Raw genomic sequence first — 21,293 nt, forward strand, 5'->3', positions numbered from 1 at the left:
CCTGCTAACGTTACTACTATACCATCAGTGCAGTGTTTTTGTATTATCATTTTTGTATAATTTTGTATAATTATAGACTGTATGGAATATGGTAATTAAAGTGTTGTTTTACATGTAAACTGTCCTGACAAAATCACATGTCATAGTTTAGAACCAATCACAGCACAGCTTTCATTTTACTACAGCAGTTTAATAAAATGAAAGTGGATATCTGATTGGTTCCTATGTGCTTAGCAACATCACCTAGAAACAGACAGCAATGTAATACAATAGATACAAATACAGTGAATGGGCTGTTATAATAATATCAAAAATACTATACCATTATTCCTATACAGTCAGCCCTTAGAAGTTACAGTCCTATGAAAAAGTTTGGGCACCCCTATTAATCTTAATCATTTTTAGTTCTAAATATTTTGGTGTTTGCAACAGCCATTTCAGTTTGATATATCTAATAACTGATGGACACAGTAATATTTCAGGATTGAAATGAGGTTTATTGTACTAACAGAAAATGCGCAATATGCATTAAACCAAAATTTGACCGGTGCAAAAGTATGGGCACCTCAACAGAAAAGTGACATTAATATTTAGTAGATCCTCCTTTTGCAAAGATAACAGCCTCTAGTCGCTTCCTGTAGCTTTTAATCAGTTCCTGGATCCTGGATGAAGGTATTTTGGACCATTTCTTTCTACAAAACAATTCAAGTTCAGTTAAGTTTGATGGTCGCCGAACATGGACAGCCCGCTCTCAAATGATCTGAAAACAAAGATTGTTCAACATAGTTGTTCAGGGGAAGGATACAAAACATTGTCTCAGAGATTTAACCTGTCAGTTTCCACTGTGAGGAACATAGTAAGGAAATGGAAGACCACAGGAACAGTTCTTGTTAAGCCCAGAAGTGGCAGGCCAAGAAAAATATCAGAAAGGCAGAGAAGAAGAATGGTGAGAAGAGTCAAGGACAATCCACAGACCACCTCCAAAGAGCTGCAGCATCATCTTGCTGCAGATGGTGTCACTGTGCATCGGTCAACTATACAGCGCACTTTGCACAAATAGAAGCTGTATGGGAGAGTGATGAGAAAGAAGCCGTTTCTGCACGTACGCCACAAATAGAGTTGCCTGAGGTATGAAAAAGCACATTTGGACAAGGCAGCTTCATTTTGGAAACAAAAATTGAGTTGTTTGGTTATAAAAAAAGGCGTTGTGCATGGCGTCCAAAAAGAAACAGCATTCCAAGAAAAACACATGCTACCCACTGTAAAATTTGGTGGAGGTTCCATCATGCTTTGGGGCTGTGTGGCCAATGCCGGCATCGGGAATCTTGTTAAAGTTGAGGGTCGCATGGATTCCACTCAGTATCAGCAGATTCTTGAGAATAATGTTCAAGAATCAGTGACGAAGTTGAAGTTACGTCGGGGATGGATATTTCAGCAAGACAATGATCCAAAACACCGCTCCAAATCCTCAGGCATTCATGCAGAGGAACAATTACAATGTTCTGGAATGGCCATCCCAGTCCCCAGACCTGAATATCATTGAACATCTGTGGGATGATTTGAAGCGGGCTGTCCATGCTCGGCGACCATCTAACTTAACTGAACTTGAATTGTTTGTCCAAAATACCTTCATCCAGGATCCAGGAACTGATTAAAAGCTACAGGAAGCGACTAGAGGCTGTTATCTTTGCAAAAGGAGGATCTACTAAATATTAATGTCACTTTTCTGTTGAGGTGCCCATACTTTTGCACCGGTCAGATTTTGGTTTAATGCATATTGCGCATTTTCTGTTAGTACAATAAACCTCATTTCAATCCTGAAATATTACTGTGTCCATCAGTTATTAGATATATCAAACTGAAATGGCTGTTGCAAATACCAAAATATTTAGAACTAAAAATGATTAAGATTAATAGGGGTGCCCAAACTTTTTCATAGGACTGTATGTAATTCTATAACCTGAATGTCAAAGGCCATGTGTGTGGGGCGAACACACTGCAGACATAAACGTTACTTCTATAAACAACACAACCCGCTGGAAGAGTCTACTGCTCAATACCATTCTTCCTCCTCTTCTCCTCCATAACAGGAAGAGACGTATTGAGTTGTGGGCTTTCCTAGTGTGGGTATAAATAAAGGGCTTATGCAGGACTTCAAATACATGGCTACTTACGTCTTCTCAAGAAATGATCTCACATACGTTGGTCACATGGCAATGCCACAGCTCCATCCCATTAAAATGACTAGGACTGAGTTGCACCATAGACATGTGACCAATGGACATAGTGTCACATCCTGAGCAGAACAAAGAACCCTAGTTTTCAAAGTCCTGCACAACCACCTTTAGGTTTGCCAGTAGAAGAGTACTGAGAATAAAAAACTCTAGGCATGGGTGAAGTGGGGGGTCAATCACTAACTGTTTGTGGATACGATCAGTTTAATCGATATGGGATCACATATAAGATCTTAAGAAAATATAAAAACTATAAAGCAGGGCACAGAAGAGGGCCACATCTGATTTAGTATTTTAATGTTTAAAGAAAAATGAAGGTGATGATGAACGAGAGTTTGTCTATAGAACTTAATATTTTTTGCACGATAGACATACAGGATTTGGAATCAAGATACATAAAAGACATGGACAGTGAAAGAAAAGCATAACCAGGTGACAAACTGGTGATATACAGGTGACAAAGTGATGGCAGAGTTATCTAGAACCTGTTGTATTTCTTTACGCAATGGGCTTCATTTCTAGCTAATTACTATAATGCATAAACTCATATAAAGACTGTCTGTTAGTTGCCGCACTCTCCACCATCAGCCTTGGAGGTAATAATCCCTTACTATGTTATACATCAGAAGAATACAAGTGCTGTAAATGAATTCCCAAATTGAATGATGTTTTATTATTTTAGATCAGTGCCAGACATTTTGTAAATTTTTCATAAAATACAGACTGCTTAAAATTCACTTGAATTACCAGATACATTAAAGCAGGGTCACCCAAAAAATTTGAAGCTGAGAGGTCGCATTCTTTTCAAATTTGATACAATACAATATTATTGCTAATCAATTAGTTATTTGAACTATATATCAATACTATATTACTATACAATACCGCTAGGTTTACACCTAGGGGGCATTCACACTAATGTCCATTGCTGTCTTCCATCATAGGATGACAGCAACAGGCATTAAACTGTCACTGATTCTGTGTGACAGACACTAAAGCTATCTTCTGTCAAGATTGTTTACCTTTGTAACAGAAGATAAAGTTGTCCATGCAGAACTTTATCTTCCATTACAAAAGTTGTTTACATTACCTCCTATCTCTCGTCCAACCTGCTCTTTGACAGACTTCAGTCAGGCTTCAGACCCCGGCACTCCACTGAAACTGCCCTAACAAAAGTCACCAATGGCCTTCTAACCGCCAAAGCCAAGCGCCATTACTCTGTCCTCCTCCTCCTTGACCTCTCCTCTGCCTTTGACACAGTCGACCACTCCCTCCTGTTAGAAATTCTCTCATCCCTTGGTATCTCAGACCTGGCCCATTCCTGGATCTCCTCATACCTCACCGACCGCACATTCAGCGTCTCCCACTCGCACACCACCTCCTCACCTCGCCCTCTCTCCATAGGTGTCCCCCAAGGCTCCGTCCTAGGACCCCTCCTGTTCTCCATCTACACCCTTGACCTGGGCCAACTCATAGAATCTCATGGTTTTCAATACCATTTCTATGTCGATGACACCCAAATATACATCTCTGGACCAGACATTACCTCCCTGCTGGCCAGAGTTCCAGATTGCTTATCAGCTGTAGCCTCCTTCCTCTCCTCCCGCTTTCTCAAACTGAACATGGAGAAAACGGAGTTTATCCTTTTCACCCCACCCTGTATGGCCCCTCCACCTGACCCATCTATCAAATTTAACGGAACCCTACTTTCCCCTGTCCCACAGGCCCAATGTCTTGGTGTTACCCTGGACTCCGACTTATCCTTCAAGTCACACGTTCAAACCCTCAACACCTCCTGCCACCTCCAGCTCAAGAACATCTATTGAATCCGCTCCTTCCTCACCCCTGAAACTACCAAGATGATCGTCCATGCCCTCATAATCTCCCGCTTAGACTACTGCAACACCCTTCTCCATGGACTCCCAGCAAACACCCTCGCCCCCTCCAGTCCACCCTAAACTGTGCTGCTCGCTTAATTCACCTCACCCCCGATCTTCATTGGCTGCTCCCCTCTGCCAGTCCTCCACTGGCTACCCATAGCCCAGCGAATTGAGTTCAAGCTATTAACGTTAACATACAAAGCCATCCACAACCTGTCCCCTCCATATATCTCTGAACTAATCTCCCGCTACCTGCCCACATGTAACCTCAGATCCTCCAATGACCTCCTACTCCGCTCTGCCATCATCCGCTCCTCACACAACCATCTCCAAGATTTCTCCCGTGCATCCCCCATACTCTGGAACTCCTTACCAAGACACATAAGACTGATCCCCACAATCACAGGCTTCAAGAAGGCCCTGAAGACTCACCTATTCAGGAAGGCCTACAACCTCCAATAACACGATCACCACACCACCATCTGAACTGTCTCCCCCTCTCCTTCTGTCTCTCCCCCCTCCCTCATATATTGTAAGCCCTCGCGGGCAGGGCCCTCTACCCCACTGTGCCAGTCGGTCATTGTTAGTATGATATCTACCTGTATATTCTGTGTATTGTATGTAACCCCCAAATGTAAAGCACCATGGAATTAATGGTGCTATATAAATAAACAATAATAATAAATAATAATTATTATTAATGGGAACAGACATAGAATCAGTCTATGACCGTTCTCTGTGACAGTTTCATGTCCTTTGCTGTCATCCTATGACAGAAGACAGCAACGGACATTAACAATGGCAGTGTGAATGCTCCTTTACTAGAAATTTTGATATTCCCAATATAGCAATATAGTGCCCCCAAAGAAATCTAGCAGCCTCATTTATCACCACGATGCAGCATTGTGGGAAAGAGATGCCTAAGTTCAAACACACTGTGCTATGTGCATGATGTCATTAAGGTGTAGTAGCTACTTCTTATTGCTGTCCTGAGGATGTCACTGGCGCTCTGGTGCCCTGTGGGCTATAGTTATGACCTCTACATTGTTAGATATCTGTTAATGCAGTTTCTCTCTTTGCATTACCAGTAATCTCAGAAACTTTATGGACCCTATTTGTGGATTTGCATACTGACTCCATGCAGGGTGTGAAGGAGTTATAAGTAGATAAAGATACTCATCACAGTTTCTAACAAGAAAAAAAAAAGCTTTCTAGAATAATTATTTTAGAAATAATGACATCACTGTGCATGTCGCAGGGTGTGTTCAAAGCCTATTCAAAGCCTATTGCTAAGATCTTGCATTGAGCATTGTCATGATCTGCCTTGTCTTTTGTATAAATAATGAGGGCGACTGAGATGGTGTAAATATCCTTTACTATCAAATGGAAGCCTTCCATTTATCACTGCCAAGCAAACTGTATAAGATTAACGTCAGAGATGTAACATGATAGCGGTGTACAATACTGCACCCTTGTAAATAGAGCAGGTTACTGTGAATGAGCCCAGATCAAATGCAGTATTTATATATATATATATATATATATATATATATATATATATATATATATATATCTTACACTGACTTCTGAACCCATCAAATAGACCATCACTAAGATGTAACAGCAATGCTCTACCTCAGCATACATCAGCTTATTAATGGATCCCTATAGACCAATGTAATGTAAACCTGAATCAGGCAAATTTGTACTCCTAAGATCTAACTATTGTATATTTTACAGGTTGTTATCTGAGCCAGATGTAACATAATGAATAAAGGGGAAAAAACAGATATAGAGATTAAATTACAGAGCTCAATATACACAGAAATCTTTGTATTGAAACCATAGGGATCACGGATATAAAAGAGCTGGCTGTTATCTTGTAGAGATGAACCAAATAGAAGTACCAGGGCAGCCCCAATACAGGCAAGTGGTTAGGATAGCCTTTGGCTCCTCAGCAATAATCTATTACTTTTGGCAGATACGTAAAGTTTTTTTTTTGTTTTTTTTTTACATTTTAAGATTGACGATTTTAAGAAAGAATGATCCATTCTTCATAAAAAAACAAAAAACTTGAGTCTTCAGTAGTTGATAGAGATGAGCGAACAGTGTTCTATCGAACACATGTTCGATCGGATATCAGGGTGTTCGCCATGTTCGAATCGAATCGAACACCACGTGGTAAAGTGCGCCAAAATTCGATTCCCCTCCCACCTTCCCTGGCGCCTTTTTTGCACCAATAACAGCGCAGGGGAGGTGGGACAGGAACTACGACACTGGGGGCATTGAAAAAAATTGGAAAAAGTCATTGGCTGCCGAAATCAGGTGACCTCCATTTTAGACGAATAGTGGATTTCAAATCCGGGTCATATGAGAATGTGAACTTTGTGACTATGAGACAGGGATAGCTGTACAGGCAGGGATAGCTAGGGATAACCTTTATTTAGGGGGGAATGTTATTAAAAATAACTTTTTGGGGCTCTATCGGGTGTGTAATTGTGATTTTTGTGAGATAAACTTTTTCCCATAGGGATGCATTGGCCAGCGCTGATTGGCCGAATTCCGTACTCTGGCCAATCAGTGCTGGCCAATGCATTCTATTAGCTTGATGAAGCAGAGTGTGCACAAGGGTTCAAGCGCACCCTCGGCTCTGATGTAGCAGAGCCGAGGCTGCACAAGGGTTCAAGCGCACCCTCGGCTCTGATGTAGGAGAGCCGAGGGTGCACTTGAACCCTTGTGCACCCTCAGCTCTGCTACATCAGAGCCGAGGGTGCGCTTGAACCCTTGTGCACACTCTGCTTCATCAAGCTAATAGAATGCATTGGCCAGCGCTGATTGGCCAATGTATTCTATTAGCCTGATGAAGTAGAGCTGAATGTGTGTGCTAAGCACACACATTCAGCTCTACTTCATCGGGCTAATAGAATGCATTGGCCAGCGCTGATTGGCCAGAGTACGGAACTCGACCAATCAGCGCTGGCTCTGCTGGAGGAGGCGGAGTCTAAGATCGCTCCACACCAGTCTCCATTCAGGTCCGACCTTAGACTCCGCCTCCTCCGGCAGAGCCAGCGCTGATTGGCCGAAGGCTGGCCAATGCATTCCTATGCGAATGCAGAGACTTAGCAGTGCTGAGTCAGTTTTGCTCAACTACACATCTGATGCACACTCGGCACTGCTACATCAGATGTAGCAATCTGATGTAGCAGAGCCGAGGGTGCACTAGAACCCCTGTGCAAACTCAGTTCACGCTAATAGAATGCATTGGCCAGCGCTGATTGGCCAATGCATTCTATTAGCCCGATGAAGTAGAGCTGAATGTGTGTGCTAAGCACACACATTCAGCACTGCTTCATCACGCCAATACAATGCATTAGCCAGTGCTGATTGGCCAGAGTACGGAATTCGGCCAATCAGCGCTGGCTCTGCTGGAGGAGGCGGAGTCTAAGATCGCTCCACACCAGTCTCCATTCAGGTCCGACCTTAGACTCCGCCTCCTCCAGCAGAGCCAGCGCTGATTGGCCGAATTCCGTACTCTGGCCAATCAGTGCTGGCCAATGCATTCTATTAGCTTGATGAAGCAGAGTGTGCACAAGGGTTCAAGCGCACCCTCGGCTCTGATGTAGCAGAGCCGAGGCTGCACAAGGGTTCAAGCGCACCCTCGGCTCTGATGTAGGAGAGCCGAGGGTGCACTTGAACCCTTGTGCACCCTCAGCTCTGCTACATCAGAGCCGAGGGTGCGCTTGAACCCTTGTGCACACTCTGCTTCATCAAGCTAATAGAATGCATTGGCCAGCGCTGATTGGCCAATGTATTCTATTAGCCTGATGAAGTAGAGCTGAATGTGTGTGCTAAGCACACACATTCAGCTCTACTTCATCGGGCTAATAGAATGCATTGGCCAGCGCTGATTGGCCAGAGTACGGAACTCGACCAATCAGCGCTGGCTCTGCTGGAGGAGGCGGAGTCTAAGATCGCTCCACACCAGTCTCCATTCAGGTCCGACCTTAGACTCCGCCTCCTCCGGCAGAGCCAGCGCTGATTGGCCGAAGGCTGGCCAATGCATTCCTATGCGAATGCAGAGACTTAGCAGTGCTGAGTCAGTTTTGCTCAACTACACATCTGATGCACACTCGGCACTGCTACATCAGATGTAGCAATCTGATGTAGCAGAGCCGAGGGTGCACTAGAACCCCTGTGCAAACTCAGTTCACGCTAATAGAATGCATTGGCCAGCGCTGATTGGCCAATGCATTCTATTAGCCCGATGAAGTAGAGCTGAATGTGTGTGCTAAGCACACACATTCAGCACTGCTTCATCACGCCAATACAATGCATTAGCCAGTGCTGATTGGCCAGAGTACGGAATTCGGCCAATCAGCGCTGGCTCTGCTGGAGGAGGCGGAGTCTAAGATCGCTCCACACCAGTCTCCATTCAGGTCCGACCTTAGACTCCGCCTCCTCCAGCAGAGCCAGCGCTGATTGGCCGAATTCCGTACTCTGGCCAATCAGCACTGGCTAATGCATTGTATTGGCTTGATGAAGCAGTGCTGAATGTGTGTGCTTAGCACACACATTCAGCTCTACTTCATCGGGCTAATAGAATGCATTGGCCAGCGCTGATTGGCCGAATTCCGTACTCTGGCCAATCAGCACTGGCTAATGCATTGTATTGGCTTGATGAAGCAGTGCTGAATGTGTGTGCTTAGCACACACATTCAGCTCTACTTCATCGGGCTAATAGAATGCATTGGCCAATCAGCGCTGGCCAATGCATTCTATTAGCGTGAACTGAGTTTGCACAGGGGTTCTAGTGCACCCTCGGCTCTGCTACATCAGATTGCTACATCTGATGTAGCAGTGCCGAGTGTGCATCAGATGTGTAGTTGAGCAAAACTGACTCAGCACTGCTAAGTCTGCATTCGCATAGGAATGCATTGGCCAGCCTTCGGCCAATCAGCGCTGGCTCTGCCGGAGGAGGCGGAGTCTAAGGTCGGACCTGAATGGAGACTGGTGTGGAGCTATCTTAGACTCCGCCTCCTCCAGCAGAGCCAGCGCTGATTGGTCGAGTTCCGTACTCTGGCCAATCAGCACTGGCCAATGCATTTCTATGGGGAAAAGTTAGCTTGCGAAAATCGCAAACTGACAGGGATTTCCATGAAATAAAGTGACTTTTATGCCCCCAGACATGCTTCCCCTGCTGTCCCAGTGTCATTCCAGGGTGTTGGTATCATTTCCTGGGGTGTCATAGTGGACTTGGTGACCCTCCAGACACGAATTTGGGTTTCCCCCTTAACGAGTTTATGTTCCCCATAGACTATAATGGGGTTCGAAACCCATTCGAACACTCGAACAGTGAGCGGCTGTTCGAATCGAATTTCGAACCTCGAACATTTTAGTGTTCGCTCATCTCTAGTAGTTGATACCTTTTTTAATGGCTAACTAATAATGATGACAGATTACAAGCTTTCGAGGCTCTCGGCCTCTTCCTCAGGTATAGTATAAAACCAATTTCTGAAGGATGTATATTTATGTACAAAGAGGCACATGAGAATAGAATAGAAACTGATGGTCATTGGTACATACAAGTAAACAATTATCAGTGCACAAGGTCCTTATCAGCTCAAAGAGTGCTCTTTTATGGCTGCTTTGAACAGTGATGATTCCTGTAAGGGTGAGTTCACAAGGAGGAAAGTGGAGCGCAATCTGGCACGTATACACGTGTCGGCAGATTGCGCTCCGCAAAAGCTCCCATTCATTTCAATGGGAGTGAGGATCGTAGACGCGGCATTATTTTGTGGCCGCGATTTTGCGTCTACGTGCCACATCAAACGGCACTTTACTCCGTGTGAACTCACCCTAAGAGGCCATAAAACCATGTAACAGATTCAACCCCTCTTGGAGTGTATTGAACAGGGTCATGAACTTGTACTCATAAATCCTTCTGTCTTTCTTTGGTTTGAAATTTCCCCTTAAAACCAAATTTTTCATGTCATTGGTGATATTGTGATCTTGGTTGCAAAAATATTGTGGTACAGGAAGGTCCATTCTCTTCTCTCTAATTGTGTGGCGGTATGAGTTTATTCGCATTCTAAATTTCTGACCAGTCTCTCCAACATACAAATTTTCAGTGGGGAATTTGGTGCATAGTATTAAATACACTACATTAGGTGTGTTGCAGGTGAAGGTACCTGCGATCTTATAGTCCTTGTAAGAATTAGGGATCTTTATCTTGTCGGTGGTCAGTATTTGATGGCAAGTTTTGCATCTTTTCTGTCTGCATGGAAACATTCCTACAACCTCCCCCAAGAATATCCAACTGCTACTAGAGCACATTGCAGTGTTAAACAGTATACCTTTGCTATATATGTCTCATTTATAGAAAAACAACTTTGAAGTCTTGTTCAAATGAGGTGGTTGGTGCACTGGAGGCTGGCCTAAAGCCCTGGGAGCACTGCTGTTGATGCCTGATGCCATAGCAGTGGAAGGATCAACAACTACTGCATGTGGGTAGGAATAGGTAGTGCTCAGGAGTGGAAAGAGCAGTGCTAAAGGCCCACCTCCAGTGTACAAAATGCCTTATTTTTCATAAGATTTTAAGTTGTTTCCTACAAATCTATAAAAGTGACTTATATAACAAAGATATGTTATCATTATAATATGCTATGTAACATGGTGATGATAGTTGACTATGCTTGGGATGCTGGTAGACACCCTTTAAAGAGGACCTTTCACATCCTTGGGCACATGCGGTGTAATACACTGCTAGAAAGCCCACCGTGCGCTGAATTCAGCGCACTATCGGCTTTCCCGTTCTGTGACCCCGCTGAAGAACTATTGGTTCCATTACCGTAGCTCTTCAGTGTCAGAAGGGCGTTTCTGGGGCCACACAGTGGCTCAGTGGTTAGCACTGCAGCCTTGCAGTGCTGGTGTCCTGGTGTTCAAATCCCGCCAAGGGCAAAAAACCATCTGCAAGGAGTTTGTATGTTCTCCCCGTGTTTGCATGGATTTCCATCCCATATTCCAAAAAAAAAGACATACTGATAGGGAAAAATGTGCATTGTGAGCTCTATGTGGGGCTCACAATCTACATTTAAAAAAAAAAAAAAAAAAAAAAAAAAAGAAGGGCGTTTCTGACAGTTTGTCAGGAACACCCCTCCTCACAGTAGCATCTATTGCACTGTACTGTGAGAGGGGGCGTTCCATACCACACAGCCATGATGCTAAACTGTGGGGAACACCCCCCCCCCCAGTACTCATCTATGTTATTCGGCAAGTGATAGCTCATAGATAACAGAAGATCCCATTTTTGACTCTCCTTGACTTTTCCTCCCTTCAATGATTGGTAACAAAACAACTTTAATATAGACCCGCTCTTCATCCTAGTTATTGAATGTATCAAGAAAGTAATGAAGAATATAAAATCAAATTAAATAATTTTGGTTATATGTTAACATGTGTTACTTAAGAATACATTTAACAGACCAAAAGGCAATGTTCAGCTAGGAGTTTAATTTCTGTCAGAATACTTAGAAACTGATATCAACATGGTTCATTATACAGCAAAGAATAGGACTTCTAAATCAAACTGACGTCTCTGATTCACAAGATAGTGTGGCAATTATTGGGGAAAGGTGTCATACCGCGGTTCCAGGATGATCTATAGAAAGTAGAAAGTGAATGGACTGATGCTGTGACGACAAGGGGCTGAGAAATGCATAAGTCCTACAACCCGCAGAGGGACATCAGGTCTTCATTGCTTTCTCTCTTAGTAAATGGTCTATCACCTGTAGGCTGGGGGTAATGTGACCACTCATTCTGTAAATGTGCGTGGGAGCTTTCAAAAGATGGCTCAGAGATGTTCTGAGATGTCTATTGTTTCAGTGTGTAGGTGGAAGAATAATAAATACACTCTGAGGGTTTAGGTGATGGAGTTGGTGAAAAGAAAGTAGTAATGATTTTTTTCTTAATGATCAACTCTGAAAAGATGAGGAAAGAGTTGTGAGAGTGAGAGAATGCTCTAAATGAAGGTTAATGAAAGGCTTAAGAGTAAGAGACCATAACTGAATGGGGGGGGGGGCAAAATAAAAAAAAACAAAACGGAAAAACGTTTCATGTACAAAATTGCCACTAAAGCTAGTATGATTTTATTACAATAAAACAAAGAGTAATAATGGTGTAAAGGATGGAAAAACGGTTACTGGACACAATAGGTAAAAAAATATTGTGTAATTGTTAGGGGGATTTCACACAACCATTACTTATGTCCATTGCTGTTTTCCATCATAGGATGACGTGAACGGACATTAAACTGTCACAGAGAACGGTCACAGACTGATTTCGTGCCTGTCCCCATTGACAATAATGTAAGCGACATGACAGAAGCTATCTTCCATCAAGATTGTTTACTTTTGTAAGGGAAGATAAAGTCCTGCATGTACAACTTTATCTTCCGTTACAAAGGAAACAAACATGACGGAATCTAGCGCCTGTCATGTTGTTTACATTAGTGTCAATGGGAACGGACACAGAATCAGTTTGTGATCGTTCTCTGTGACAGTTTAATGTCAGTTGCTGTCATCCTATGTAATACTTGTAGGGTTCCAAGGTTAACATTCACAACTAGTAAGTTCGGTTTTTGAGAGTAAACCATCCCATACAATCTGGTAGGTCACGTTAGATTAAGGGGAAGTTCGCACTACCATTTCAAATGTCCATTGCTGTGTTCTGTCATAAGATGACAGCAACTGACAGTAAACTGTGAATAATAATAAGTGAAGTTGACCTATGTATCATTATTCTGAAACGTTCTCACCGGCTTTTGAGAACCAGCAAATGTTAAAATCCCATAGCAGTCTTCAGCTTTTATGGCATTGGGGGACTTGTAGATGCATAGTAGCTGTGAAGTCACAGGTTGACCATCACTCATATTCTGCTTTAAATGTACACGCATTCCCATTTTGGTAGTGATCACCTGGCAGATTAATCTGTAGCAGCACATGCAAGCAGCTCTGAAATCAGAAGGCGTAACTACTGGGGTAGCAGCGGTAATGGCTACCATAGGGCCAGGGATATTAGGGGGCCGGGCGACATCCGCTACTGCTGCATATATTTTTTTTAATAGGCCATTACCGACTGGAGTGGCCCCATTTACTTACCTCTCCTGGCTCCAGGCAGGCTTCAGGCCTACTAGTGTGATGTCCCTGATGTCACATGACTGGGCCCTGCGTGCTTATGCGTCCCAATGCTGGCCTGGGTCATGTGACGTCCCGTATGTCATTGAAGATGGACGAAATCAGCAGGGAGTGCAGCAGAGCCAGGGATAGTTAAGTAACAGTGTTTTTTATGTTTGTATTCTTTCTTGGGTCTCCGATTATTATACTCTAGGGTCTGAAAAGCCATGTTATTGCTATGTCCGCTCCACATGCAGATAACTGTTCCAGTGTACAAAGTATTGAATAGAATATCAAATGAGAATCCAATATTTTCTCCACCTCATACTCCAGTGCCTCCTGAAAAACCACAGGTGTTGGTGAACCCTCTAAGTGCTTTTTATTAGCAGGACGTTCCTGATACTTTTAGGCTTTTATATTAGAGTTACCTACTTTTAGTAGCTGAGGCGGTCTCCTCAATGACAGAATATAAGGTGTTCAAAGCAATACAATGGGATGAGCACTGATCTCCCCATTTTGCCAATTTCCTTTTAGACCATTCAAAAATAGGGTTATGGAGGTCCAACCAGAAAAACCCCCAAACAATATCAGAAGACAGATGCTCTATAACAAAAAAAGTTTATAACCTCAAAATGTGCAGAGCCCACTTGCAAAGAGATTAAGGGGGTCTTGAATCGGATCTTACCTCTGGCCAGTGGGGAAAAATTCACTCTAGAAACCAACAGAGGAGTATCCAGCAACAAAAGTTCAATGCTTAAAGCTGAGATATATGAAAATTTAGCTGTTTCCCCAGAGTCCACCAGGGCCTGACCAGAAACAAATCTGTCCCTAGAGGACAGAGACACATATAATAGCATTTTCTTGCTTAGCTAACACTCAGGCACTGAAGTCTTTCCACCAGTGTGTGGTGTTTGATAGAGCAGTCTCGGATGAGATGACCCGGTTTACCACAGTACAGACAGAGGTTATTCCGGAGATGATGCTCTTGACGAGTCTTGGCATTCACATCTCCCAGTTGCATGGGTTCCTCACCAGGAGTGATAAGGGAAAAAGTAGGTTTTTCAAGAGAGAGAGAGAGAGAGAGAGAGAGAGAGAGAGAGAGAGAGAGAGAGAGAGAGAGAGAAGATACAGATACAGAAAACTTAGAGAAGACAGGCCCTACTTGACATTTCAAATTTTCCCTGAGTCTGCAATCAATACAGACAGCCAAAGTCATGCCCTGTTCTAGAGTAGCGGGATTTGGGTGACCTACCCAGGTCTCCTTAACATGATCACACAGGCCTTGTGTAAAGTGAACCTTTAAAGTAGATTCACACCAACCTGCCATTACACTGCACTTACGGAACTCCAAACAGTACTCCTCGCTGGAGCATTTACCATGCCAGATAGTGAAGAGTTGTGATTCCGCAAGCCCAATGTGATCTGGTTCAGCATAAATAAATCCCAGGGACTTTAAAAAAAAAATTCCCAGGAGAAAGTTTAAGGGCCCAAGCTACCCAAGATCCCCATATAGGAGAGATATAACTACCCCACCATTTGGGACTGGGATACATGTCGATTAATATGAAAATGTAGACAACAAGACTCCTGGAATGTCTCAAATTTTTCTCAGTCCCCAAAGAAACAGTCTGGGAGTAACATCTCAATAATGGAAAATGAACAAACAGCAGAGGATGTTGGAGCAACACCGGTTTGATTCTAAAGCCTCCACCTGGGCTGCAAGGTCCTGAATAGTATCAATGCCAATCTGGAGGAAAAAATGGCAGAAGATTATGGGCTGGTGTTCTGTTACAGAATTGCCTGCTGAGTAATTCCCCAGTGGCTACTTCTGAAACTTGAAAGGAAAGGAATTACAGAGACAGTGAGTCCTAAAAGCGACCCAGCCCATGTCCCTACCTACTTGCCTCAACTACCCTAGGTGGTAGAGGACTACTGGGTGACAGTCCCTTCTCTAGATAAGTATTTCACAGAACAGGACAAGACAACACAACACAGAAATGGAATCCGCAAGCTGAGGTCAAACCAGAGAGACAAACAGTACCAAATCGCAATCAAAAAGAAAAGTTAAACGTTAAAAAGCAGAGGTCAGAGAATACGATACAAGAGCAAGGAAAACAGCTTAGCAAGGTCAGACACAATAGCCAGCCACCATGTGTTGGCTGATGGACAATTTCAGGAAGTCCAATACTCACCCCAGGCTTGATTGGCAGAAAAGCTGTCAATCACATGCATGCAAAAGTTAGCTCTAATAGTGCCAACACAGAATGACAAGAGTCCGGAGCAGGTAATCATGAGCAGATATGCCTCCTGCACCGTACAATACAGCCAGAAGACGGCACAGCAGTTTGAACAGGTGAGGACGTAACAATTTGTAGTAACCCTCTGTAAGTTTCTGTAACCTCGCACACAGAGCTCCATGGAGAAGGGGAGAGTGGAGTAATGTTAAAAGAGCACAGAAAAGCAGAGTGTACGGTAGCATCAGAAATGGTTTGAGTGTCTTTTCTAACAGCATCTTCTTCCATCCTTCCATCTTCATAGACAAATAGGTAGATAATAACTCTGCCTGAAAAATGTAGAAGAAAACACATTTCTTTAATAAGATATATTACCAAACTTTTTATATTCACCTGTACTATTCCTTTATAAAAAGTTGTTTAGAATTAGACGTATGCTTTAAGGAGAACCTTTCACTGTCTCAAATAGATTCAACTCTTTGCATCCTTCAATAGACAGCACTTCTATGATTTTGAAGTAGATGGAGTTTTTTCTCTAGCCCCTGCTTTCCTGAGCAGTAATTTTGAGTTAATTAAGTTACAACTGTCAAGTGGGTGGTTCCTGTCTGGCTGCTTTAGTTCATGATCCCCCACCTGACAGTAAAAAGCATAATTAGAATACTATGTTCTGAAATTAACAGCACTGATTGCTTGGGAATGGTGTGGGCTAGAGAAAAAATTCCAATGGCACAGAATAGGTGAAGCAGTGTCTATCGAAGGAAGCAAAAAATTAAAGTTAGTGAAGATGGTTAAAAGTTTTCTTTAATTCTGTACAAATAAAGACACATTGGTGCACAATAGTTCCAGCAAACAAAGAGACATGAATATCTCTGGATAGGAAAATAAATTGTTGGCTAAATTGAACTGACTACACAGACTACTTCATACATGGTAATTCACGTATAAACCAGAAACGGCTATGGGGAAATTAGAGGAAGCTGATGATCATTTCAAACCCCAGAATATAAAAGGTGGAGGATCTATAGAAAGTGTTTTGTGACATTTTTGGATGTTTTTTTTTTCTTCTCAAAATGGCATATTTTTCCATTAGGCTTCTAGGGAAATGCATGTTTTAGATTTGCCAAAATAAAAAAAAAAAAAACACCACTATAAGCTGAGAGATGGCAATTGAAAAAATCCTCCACTTGGATGTGGGCATAAAAGGGGTATCCAGTGAATTTTTTTTACAGTAAAATTTTAAAATGTAAAAGCACTTACTATAACCATATTGCCATCTGTGATCTACTGCCATTGCTGACTCCGCTACCTCCATAGCTCTTTGTTCTGGCTAATAGAGGGAAGCACCATACTTAGGATCCCCCTTACATTATATATACTAATAAATCATATAACCATGGTGTATAAAGAACTATAAACCATAGTAGACACAGCTTAATTCAACCACAGTATGTACTAAGGAAAAGAAAAAAAATCTGGTAATTCTCTCAACTTGACAGGCACTATTTAGAATTACGTCTTCCTGCCCAATAGTTGTGCCAAATAACCACTCCTTTCCATTAAAGGAAATTTTAGTATTATACGTTACCTATTCCTTTTCTATGGGGTTTCTTCTTTCGCTACCATTTAAAGGGATTACCTCCATGATAGCCATTTTCACTAATAAATATATGTGTAAGGGTGATCTGTGCCCTTAAGGGGTTAATAGTTCTAATAAAATAATAGCAATTATACCAATAGGTTTGTTAGTTTCATAGTAGATCATTTTTTTGCTGTCCAAATGAAGCTTTTTGGCGACATTTTGTTTCGCAAATCTGTATTTGCTATCAATCTTCCACCATATTAATACTGATTTCATTCACAGCCTAGACGTAACCTAAGACCCGGTATTAGTCAGAGAGCTGGTTGTTTCTTCATCACTAGTGATGTATATTGTCTCCTTTTGTTTGCATGGAGATATGTAGAACTTCTCTGCATTTTTCAGAACGTCTCAAGGGAAGAATAGATTTTCTTCCTTCTTTTGTTGTCATTCTAAGTGAATCCCCATAAGTCCTAAATTCTGTCTGATGCTGTCAGCTTTATTAACAGGCATTTCCTGATCTAAAGGGAGAATCTAATTCACAAATATATCTGAGTCAGTCTAATAAATGGCTCTCAATTACTATCCATTGGGAAGGGGGGGATGGTGATACTGTATGCCAGGAAGAGCCATGGTGACTCAAAGAATGAATTACCAAAGATGTTTTCATTACCTGCCACCCACCTAAAGTCAATACTATTAGCCTGAGCAGCCACCTAGAGAAAGTATATATAAGACAGGTGAATGGATATCAAAAGATGCTCTTACTGTAACCTGTCTGCACTTGGCAAAGCCTGCACATCTTACATCAGTGTTGGGAATAAGTCCAGCTCACCAAAGGTAAGTTATCAGAACATCTGTATCTATATACACGACTTTTCTTTCTTTCCTAGTTTTATGTATATGTATGCTGTTCACTACCAAAAACTTTTATTATATACGATGATACAGTAGACTCAATTTCTGCACATAGAATACCATATATAGATTTCAACATAAAATGTTACATTTATAAATTATATTTGTTACATTTTTTTTTTTTTTACATTTTTTATTTGCTAAATGCATTAAGAAAACATTGGCAAATATGCTATACTATAGAGTTGTATACATTATACTGGATACATTAATATACTGTAGTATACAAACATGAAATATACTAAAGTTCTATACATTATACTGGGTACATTAATATAGTTTATGAACATGATATATACTACAGTTCTATACATAATGGATACATTAATATAGTTTACAAACATGATATATACTACAGTTCTATACATTATAATGGATACATTAATATAGTTTATGAACATGATATATACTACAATTGTATACATTATACAGTTTACAAACATGATATATTGAAGAGCTGTATACAGGATACTGAATACATTGATATCGTTTACAAACATGATAAAGGTTACAATTCTATACATTATAGTGAATAAATTGATACAGTTTACAAACATGCTACATATTACAATTGTATACATTATACTGAATATAGTTTACAAACATGATATATTATACAGTTGTATACATTATACTGAATATATTGATACAGTTTACAAACATGATCTATGGTACAGCTGTAAATATTATACAGAATACATTGATATAACATACATTATATGACAATATATATATATATATATATATATATATATATATATATATATATATATATATAATGTAACATTCACACCTGTAGAGTTCAGTCTCTTTAGATCAGCTTGCAGACACCAACCTTATCACTATCCAAACATGTCATGTAACTACAGACAGAACACATATGGTTCAGGGATACATTCAGATGCTGCTTTAGAGTAAATGTTAGTAGAACATGCATATAATATGTGGAACTACAAATCCCTGTAAGTCGAGTTACTTACCCACCAGACTTTTAGTTCCCTATAACTGTGGCATGAGGCTTTGCTATAACTTTAGTAAATATTTTACACGTTTTCAGAGTAAAGCAGGTATAACATGTAGCTCCACATGTGCACATTTTCCAGCCAGATGTTCCATTGCCCCCAGTCCCAGGGAAGTGCTGTGCAGACCTTGTGAGTTGCAGTTTTGTTTTACGTTTGTCTTCATAAACCCGACAATAACGATCCAGAAGAAAGCTAAGTAAATCCCAAACAAAGCCAGGATTGTATTATCTGTTCTGCATTGTTAATACCTTTTCTAATCCGGAGCTATAAATGTGCCCTGGAAGATGTGGGATGAGAGGCAGCCTGGAGGGTGGAGAGTCTGGCCACTCAATTAGGAGGCCAGTCATTGACATGCTGCTATTAGTTGCTGTGCCCTGGGAGGAGTGTGTGCTAGTTGGATGGATTATAACAGTTGGAGAAAGAGATGAGTGCGGATTGTTTGATCATTAATGGCAAGTTAGCAGTAGTCATAGACAGCAGCAGCAGCAGCAGCAGCAGCAGCTCCTGAGTCCACAGCCTCCTCCAGCCTCCTCCAGCCTCTCCTCTTGCGCTTTGCACTTCTTCAGCACCCTCTGACTGCTTGAAATTCTCCCCAGGAACATACAAGGGTCCTGTCTTGGCCAAGATCACCATGAGCAGCCCGACCATGATGAAGGGCAGAAGTTAGCATGTGTAACCCTTGTCTTCCTCCCTCTCTCTCCTCCAGGATCGCAAAGGGAGAGATGCAGAGGGCGAGGAAATGGCAGGCAGTACTGGCCATCTCCTTATTACTGGTCACCTCGTCTGTTCAGGGCATCAGTGAAGCCCAAGCAAGAGAGAGAACTCTTCTAGATCTTATTGTGCAGGACATTGGGGACAGTAGCACTAGCAGAGAAAGTGGCAAAGTCATTACAAGGCGGTACAGCGATGGGACTGCTTACTCTGCGGAGCAAGGTGGCTACCACAGACTGTCCTCCAGGGAGAGAACTTCTCCAAGGACCAGCAGCAAGAGACCTTCAGGTAAGTCACTCTCCTCCTGAGATTCCTGATCTCTGCCTCTTCCATCCATACACAGGAATATCACCAAGTTTATACAGCATAATCCAATCCATAAGACACCCAGTAGTTTTATCTCCCTGCAGAGTCTCTGTAATCGCTTTAGAGGAGATTTCATGCTGGTATCAGGCTTGGGTTTAGCCCTGGCTATCTCCTGTAGCTTAACACTGCTCAGTGTCATGAGAATTATTTGCAGATTGTGTAGAAGAATAAACGAGTACATAGACTGGTAACAGATAAATCTGACCATACACAGTGCAATCTGGGAAAGATCACTACATGGCAGAGGACTTGTCATGTGTCTGCTGAAAGAGAGATTGTGCGTTTTAGCTTAAGTATTGTTAAAAATGTCACACTAAATTTGTAAATGTTTATCCACTGTAGTAGTAGTCTGGAGACAATGAGGTCCTTGTAGCTCTAAATGGATATTATAAGTGACTACTCACATCTAGGATATTATTTGCCAACAGTTCCTATGATGTCCTTCCAGCAGCGATTTATCTAACGAGTCTTATGATTTTCCAGAAGCTATTAATGTAACATTTATGGTGGTTGCTCTATGGATAATTGATTCTCTATTCACACTTGTTGTCTACACACAAGATGAATAAACATTATTGCAACAGTGTATAAAGCAAACAATGGCAGAAATGTAATAGTTCACTTTGTTGCTTACAAAGACCTCTCTTGAAACTGATACTCTGTCATGTAGATTCTTGTAAATGCAACACTGCAACACTTTTTCATATATATATATATATATATATATATATATATATATATATATATATGTTATTAACAAATTTCTATGTACACAATACATTCTATCAGATGCATTTGGGCTAATTTATCATGCCTCGTGTGCTAGTTTCCTGGCGTACCAGGCATGAAAAGTCACATTTTTTGCGGCATGTGCATTTGTTTTGGTCCAAAAATTGCCACTTTTCCCATTCAATTTACCACTTTTCACAAAAGTGAGCAGAGCAGGGCAAGTATCCAGGCAGGCTTGGGCATAAGTTATACCAGAAATCTCCACCAGTCCCTGACTGCCATAGATTTAATTTCTGACTCAAAGGACCTTCCTGTAGGGGCGCTAAAATCATGAAGCGGCTGAAGACTCTTAATAATTCTGGTGCTTCTTGCGCCCACGCAGAAGTGAATTAAGACATGTCCGTTATGGGACGGTTTTAAAAAATTGGCCATTATGTGTCTGGTTTTTAAGGG

At 41.7% G+C, this 21,293-nt stretch overlaps 1 protein-coding gene across 1 annotated transcript in view; it reads left to right on the forward strand.

Moving 5' to 3' along the window:
- The first annotated feature begins 19,529 nt into the window (after positions 1-19,529).
- ALKAL1 (ALK and LTK ligand 1) overlaps positions 19,530-21,293 on the forward strand; it is a 75,475-nt gene continuing 73,711 nt past the window's right edge. The window contains exon 1 of the mRNA XM_075271963.1: positions 19,530-20,033. Within this exon, the coding sequence (XP_075128064.1) occupies positions 19,703-20,033 (331 nt within the window). The 5' untranslated portion in view covers positions 19,530-19,702. The remainder of the gene's footprint in view (positions 20,034-21,293) is intronic.

This window comes from Leptodactylus fuscus, chromosome 4 (genome assembly GCF_031893055.1).
Source record: "Leptodactylus fuscus isolate aLepFus1 chromosome 4, aLepFus1.hap2, whole genome shotgun sequence".
NCBI lineage: Eukaryota > Metazoa > Chordata > Amphibia > Anura > Leptodactylidae > Leptodactylus > Leptodactylus fuscus.